Source organism: Salminus brasiliensis, chromosome 5, assembly GCF_030463535.1.
Source record: "Salminus brasiliensis chromosome 5, fSalBra1.hap2, whole genome shotgun sequence".
In the NCBI taxonomy this organism is placed as follows: Eukaryota; Metazoa; Chordata; class Actinopteri; order Characiformes; family Bryconidae; genus Salminus; species Salminus brasiliensis.
This window is the reverse complement of record NC_132882.1, coordinates 16,056,189-16,063,766: the sequence shown is the minus strand read 5'-3', so window position 1 is coordinate 16,063,766 and position 7,578 is coordinate 16,056,189. Positions and strand designations below refer to the sequence as shown.

At 38.3% G+C, this 7,578-nt stretch overlaps 1 protein-coding gene across 1 annotated transcript; it reads right to left on the bottom strand.

Moving 5' to 3' along the window:
- Window positions 1-3,854: 3,854 nt before the first annotated feature.
- On the bottom strand, window positions 3,855-5,368 carry LOC140555521 (sperm acrosome membrane-associated protein 4-like). Its single transcript, XM_072678781.1, is given in 4 exon segments — window positions 3,855-4,121; window positions 4,124-4,263; window positions 4,358-4,468; window positions 5,298-5,368. Coding segments are annotated over 4 exon segments (387 nt in total). The 5' UTR covers window positions 5,356-5,368; the 3' UTR covers window positions 3,855-4,043.
- Window positions 5,369-7,578: the final 2,210 nt, after the last annotated feature.

Here is a 7,578-nt window from a genome sequence, read left to right as displayed (position 1 = left end):
AGATGACATCCAACAGAATGCAAATAAACTTTTGCTGCATGTCTGAAGGCACTTCATATTAAAAGGCTGCTCTAATTTTAAAAATGAATATTGCTGTGGTAAATTACCCAGCAATCAAATAACATCAAACTTTAGTCAAGCTTTAGAGATCACTGGATGTAATTATGCATGCACTATGTTGTTTCTGTGCTGCTTTAAATGCTTCAACTTACTTGAAAGAAAGTGTAGTAGTCATGATTCAGAATGAAGGGGGTGGAGTGAGACAAATGTTCACTGACAACAAACACCCCAGCTGCCACACACAGCTCAGGCTCCTCATAACAGCGCCCCTCAAATTCTCACACTATATAGAGCCCTAACAGCTGTTATAGTACTGCATACGACAGCAAAGATACATAGATTTCACTTGAAAATCCATCAGTCATGGTGTAAATGGTTAAATCTTAGAATTATTAGGAATGCACTTAAATAAATCCCTTCTAATGTGATGAGTAAAATTCCAATTTGAATTCTGGCTAGTAAAAATGTAATCGTAGATGACAGGTGTGATAGTTTGCTTAGTGTGCAGAGTGGCATAGAAAGTAATTTCTATATATCTTTATCTTGAGCTATCTTTCTCTCTCAAATGTGGGCTCATAATTTGTTTCTGAAAGCAATGCTTTAAAAGATACTCATGTATCAATCTGGGATCGGACCAATCCTGGGTTAATTTAGTGGATCAGGAATTGACTACTTTAAATCTTACTTTAAATGGCTGTTTTTTAGCATAGTGTCCTCTGGGTTCCTCTAGGTACCAACAATGACATTATTCACAGCCTGCAGAAGTGAGATCTCAGGAGGTAACAAAGCAGCTTAGAGTCTGCAATGTGGAACTATTTTACAGTAAAATATGGAAACTTAACAGAATAACAACATAATATCCAAGGTTCTAGTGTTCTTACTGAATTTGAGCCACTTTGTCTCAAGGCATGGGTGGGCAAAATGTGTGTGTGTACAATGAGAAACCGAGAAAGGGCAATTAATTGAAATTTAAAAACAAAAGACATTTCAGGACAGCAAGCTAATAGTAGTGCCGTTCTTATTAATGTGGGCAAATATGAACTTGATATTATTAAATTATATTTTGATATAGTGCTGCATACTCGAGTAGAGCCACAACCAGTATATCAGAACCTGTTGAATTATTTCTTAACTGATTTATCAACCAACTGCTAGACCAAAGGTTTAGAAGACAAAAAAAGAATTCTGCTTAGTACTAATTAGACAGATGTTCAGTCCCACATAATCCTACAGAATCAGAGAGGATTTCACTAAAGAAGTGGAGGAGGACAATGATGATGATGCTAGAATGTAGGTGATAATTACATCTTGCACAAAAAGATAAAGATCTATATCTATATAGTAGATAGACTTAAAAACATCAAGTCTGCACTAAATCTTTTCCTACCCACCCAGAGAGACTAAGGCCAATTATGCTGGTATGGACTCCACCAACGAGGCCAGTGCTTAGATCTTTGCACCACTCCAGGTTCCCATAATGTCAAAAGTAAATGATGAGGTGAAGCAAACAATTACATTTAGCATTTCTGTTACAGTTGTGTCAACAAACACTGGTTTTCTGTCTCAGTTTACCTAAAATAAAAATACAAGAGAAATGTCTTTCTTTTACACGTTGCCTTGATCTTTTGTTTAGTTCAAGTGGTGATGGTACTCAGGCCAAGACGGTTACTTCATGAGTTTGTACAGCAACCTACCAAACACACACAAGTACAACCATGAAGAGTTCAAGATTGTAAGCTTTTGTGTGATGTTTATAGGATATTCATAAAATGTTTAGCATCAACATACAGTTCATCCTAGTCTAGAGAGAGAAAGAGAGACAGGGTGGGGGAACTCCTTTTTCCTTTACTTGTGAAAAAGAGCCATAGATTCTTCACTCCTATTGGGGTAGGTTCTCACCCATTACATGGAGGGAGAAGGACATCCTAAGAGGATGGTCTCAGACACAGAGACTGATTCTCATACCAACCACTTCACACTCAGATGCAAACCACTCAAGTGTGCACTGGAGGTCTCCGAACATAGAAGCCTTGAGCAGAACAAGTAATCAAGCTGTGAGCGTGCATGCTGCCGTTCTTCCTTTCACTCCACTGCTGCAGTGAGAGCACTAACGCTAGAGCTTTGTTAGTTTACTTCCAGATGGAAGAAACACCATCTTCACCACCTTCAAATACTATGTGGCCTAAAGGGCCCAATATCTTTTAGCTGTAGTTTTGTTTACAGAGAGTTATGCTCAGTGTTCTAAACTGCTCTCCTCACTTGTTTTTACATGTGAAACACTTGTATGTAGGAGGTTGCTGTCAGTTCTGTTCTGGTTGAGTTTGTTTAGAGAGTTAATTGAAGACTGTACAAAGTCGAAGGCAGCGGCCCCAGTGCCTCTCACTTCTCCTTCATGTCCTGTTAAAATTATCGTTCTCCCTGATTAGGAAAATCACAAGTTAGCAAATCCTGTGTCGACCAATTTACAGTCATGGCTTCTGTCCAAGTCTGCACCCACTTGTAAATTGGCATTGTCCAAGAGCAAGCAAGAGCAAAGTAGTAATATATCTATCCATCTCCCCCCCGCACCCTTTGGTCATACTGATCATGCTTAGTCATACTGGTGGTTGATACAGGTTGATCATGCTTGTAAACCAACAAACTTAAAAAATAAATTTAAAATGAACACACACCCTATACCAGCTTAACTTGGCCTTTTTTGCTCCTTCATGAGAACAGTACTGATGTGTTTAGTGCAGTTCCGGCTCCAGAAAACATTAATATATTAAAAATGTTTTATTTATTAAAATATATCAGTGAGTACCTCTAATCCATGCAGCCATGTTAATGAATTTAAACATTAATTCATTACCAACATTGCTAATCTATATAGCCAAATAATTTCATTTAAACTCCCATCTAAAGAAAAATATATTTCTCAAAGAAAGTTTTAATAATAATTTTCATTTTTTGAAAAATATCTGGCTCTACTCAGACAAAAACATTTTTTCCCCCCCATGATGCGTTTAGGCATTTTTATGGTGGGAACCAGTTTGAACAGCGATTGCATGTAGAAGCAGGTAGATATAGAGCAGTTGTGGCGGTAAGAAGGTGGGACTTCAAGACTTGTTTAAAAGCTTTGAACATTGGTGCACAGAAAGTGTAGAAACTGTTGGCCTGCAAGATCTCACTTGCAGGCAAACATTTATCACCAGTTCCACATACAAGTCTTTTCAGACTTCCCCTGCTTACCACAGACCATGGATCCCCACATCTACATGATTTAGTTTAATGCAGTTCAATCACAGCTATATTAGAGACAGTGCTGAATAAAGGCACTTGCGGATTTACAGCATATCCATCATGTCTTTTTGCAGGCTTCCAAAAGAAACAGAGGGAAGTCGTCAGTATCCTGCCACCTACTGGTAGCTTTGAGTATTAGTTCTATACATCCATGAGTGACACATTTTCTCATCTGAGGGCCCTTCACATGTGCATTTTCTACACTGCCATTTTAAGTCCCTCTAGCCCCTAGAATGAAATCAGCCGTTTTAATGACTGACCTTTGTCTTTGGTGGCACCCCTGTATTGCACTGTAGAATAAAGTTAGGCCACACATTGTGGAAGTGTCAGAGGGATCAGATTGGCAGCTATGAAAGTTTTGGGCCATCCAAAAACAGGTATAGGATATATGCACCTGAAACATGGGATAATGGGAATATTCAATACACCAATTTATTCAACATAAATAAGAATGTTCTGCAATGTTAAAGTCACAACTTTTCACAAACACTTAAAACATTTTCTACATACTCACAAATGTCCCCCACAGAGCTAGTTTTCAAAATGGAACCATGTTGCCCTTCACCGTAAATCCTAAATCTCAATTTAAGGGCCCATATGAAAGTGGCAAAACATCCCAAATTACCACCCAAGTGTGTAAGACAGACTTAATCAACATATTAATCCTAAAGATTTAACCAACCCCCCCTACTCTTAAACAGTCAACATGCACCTGTCTGAGCAACAGTATGGGCAGCAGTAAGCACAATCAGTGTGAAGGATGCCATAAGTGCACCAGGGCACTTCCATTACAGTAGCTTTCATCACAGCAGTTCTTGGTCATGGTGTAGAGAGTTTTATTGGAAGGGAACTCCAAAGCGGTCGTCTTGTTGCAGTCCCTTACAGGAAGGCAGCCCATCACCTTTATGTCCAGGACAGAGGCTACAATGCAATACAGACCATTCAGCACCAACATCTGGACACCACATCTAACAATGGTCTATACAGTCCATCAGTTAGAGCTGACATTACTCACCTGCCTTGCCAATTCCAACAAAACACTGCTCCTCATCACTGCAGTTGGTTTTGGTAGTGTAGCACACATCCCAGAACCCAAGATCACATCGAAAGCACTCAAGAGTCTGTCCTATTAAACAGAACAGTTAGAGATAGGACTGTTAACTCGGGGTAGGTTACTGGTCTTTATGCTAAAAAGATTTCACTGCAATGTTCCAGAAACACACACACACACACACACACACACACACACACACACACACACGTTCTGCTGTTACTTCTGCACACAGGTCAATCACTGCTCGGCAGACTTGGCTCAGCTACACTTACAACCAAGAGCACTTCATTCTTGTACAGTTATAAATAAAAGTGCTACAAGAGAAAAGCAGCATTTGTTAATGGATGTAAACTTGTCAAGTTCACCAGTTTAAAAAAAAAAAAAAAAAAAAAAACCTTTACAAAGATAAGTTGGGGGCAGTGGGTCCCAGACCTGGTCCTGGAAGACCTCCTGCCCTGCTCACTTTACCGTTTACCCTGATCAACACCTGATCCAGCTTTTCAAACCCTTCCTGAGTTGGTGGTTTAGGCCAGGACCCCCCCCAAAATGTGTAGAAATTAGGGTCTTCCAGGACCAGGGTGGGGAACCACTATTCTAGGTAGGGAAAAATGAGTCACAGAACTCTTTATATCACCTTTATTTAAGGAGTGTAAGCAACCCCAAAGAAAGCAAGCTATACCGTTGCACGAGTTTAGAGGATTATGGAAAGCAAAACGTGCTTCGTCCATTCCCCTGTCCAGCTACACAAGCTGACCTCTTGGTTTATTTCTATTCATCTTAAAAACAATACAACCATCTTACGTCCATACTGAAAAGGTAGCATGGGCGAATTTGTTATAAATAAATAAATAAATAAAGTAAAATAAAGGCCTACTCTAACGTTTACAAGTAAACAGCTTACCTGAGCACGACACCGCAACCAGCAACCCCAGAACCAGAGCCGCTGTGATCCCGCTCATATTTAACGAGGACTTGCTGTTATAACGAGGGTGGTGAAGCGCTGCTCGAGGAGCACTGCTGCTTTCCCTTATGTGGATTTCCTACACATGGTGCACCCAATCGTGCGTGTCGCGGCTCGAGGGATTGACAGGCATAATTGCACAGTAGGCCAAACAGATAACCGTATTATCTTATTAGGCTTTCATCACGGGCAGCTGTGAAAGAGGGACGTCTGAGACTTCCGCGCGGACTTCCGAGTGAAAAATTTTGCTTGACATATGTTTGTATTACTTTGAGATTTTACCCACTGGTGTTATGTTGCACACTTTTGTCATGTTGTCATATATTCTTGACTTATTGTAGTAAATGAGATATTTGTAGGTTGCGGTATTATTAATTTATAGTGAATATTTTACAACTTATATTTTATTTTATTTTTAAACTTCTAGTTAATAGTTGATTCATGCGTCATTGTAATAAGGGGGTATATATTGATGGTATCATCTATAGTTAGCATGTTTTGTTGTGCCTGGATGGCTTCTTTTTTTATACTGTACCACCCTTATTAGTATATTGTATTACTGTGCTGTATTGTGCAACTGCTATCATCCTTCCATCTTTCCATCTATCTATCTATCTATCTATCTATCTATCATCCTTACATCTATCTATCTATCTATCTATCTATCTATCTATCTATCTATCTATCTATCATCCTTACATCTATCTATCTATCTATCTATCTATCTATCATCCTTACATCTATCTATCTATCTATCTATCTATCTATCTATCTATCTATCTATCTATCATCCTTACATCTATCTATCATCCTTACATCTATCTATCTATCTATCTATCTATCTATCTATCTATCTATCATCCTTACATCTATCTATCTATCTATCTATCTATCTATCTATCATCCTTACATCTATCTATCATCCTTACATCTATCTATCTATCTATCTATCTATCTATCTATCTATCTATCTATCTATCTATCATCCTTACATCTATCTATCATCCTTACATCTATCTATCTATCTATCTATCTATCATCCTTACATCTATCTATCTATCTATCTATCTATCTATCTATCATCCTTACATCTATCTATCTATCTATCTATCTATCTATCTATCTATCATCCTTACATCTATCTATCTATCTATCTATCTATCATCTATCTATCTATCTATCATCCTTACATCTATCTATCTATCTATCTATCTATCTATCTATCTATCTATCTATCTATCATCTATCTATCTATCTATCATCCTTACATCTATCTATCTATCTATCTATCTATCTATCTATCTTTTCTTTTCTTTTCAAGTTAATTACTATGTCATCTCCAACAGAATAATTTTCTAGTCTATAATCTTAAGAAAATGAAACTTTCAAAATAATAATAATAATAAAAAAAAGTTTTCTCTTTACAACTATTGCGTTCAGAAAATTGGTTGGGAAGTTAAATAACACAATCTTAATATCTCAAAAGACCAGAGGAAATATGTGTGTACTAGAACGCCATACTTGATTACTGTGCCTGATTTATCCCAAGAAGATTAGCAATAAGCACAGCTGGGGAGGCTGTACTACCCTAAGAAAGAGACAGCAGAAGAGCTTGCTGCTGTCAGAGTCTGCTGCTCACATTACGTCACATGGTGGTACACTGGTGGTACACTGGTGGTATTACAGCCAACACCACTAACCCAAAATCTTGGTAAAGGTATATCAGCCTCCAAAAAAGACTCAACTCAGCTTTATCACATGCAGGATGTTTTAGTGTGTACTAATAGCGCCCCTTTGGGAAAAAGAAAGATCACTTCTCCTACTGACTTTTCACTGAAACAGAAATCTGATTTGAGACAGGTCAAGTGAAAAACATTATTCTTTTCCAAGACAACAGGATCAGAGCATCTCTAAAACATCAGGCAGCTTTGTGGAGTTTTTTTTTGGCATGCAGTGGTCAGTACCTACCAAATGTGGGACAACCGGTGAACTGGCGACAGGGTCATGGGCATTTTACCCAAATCAATTGTCTCTCAAGTTCAGAAACCTCAGTGTAAAACCCTGAATAATCAAATCACTTCATGCCACATCACATTAACACAGGCATGTAGTCCCTATGTTAACAATATTTAATGAAAGTTGGCTCTCATTTAGGGCATCATGGTAAGACCACAAGTTGTGCATGTGTTGCACAACATTAGGGGCCTGGTGTTGTGGGTTC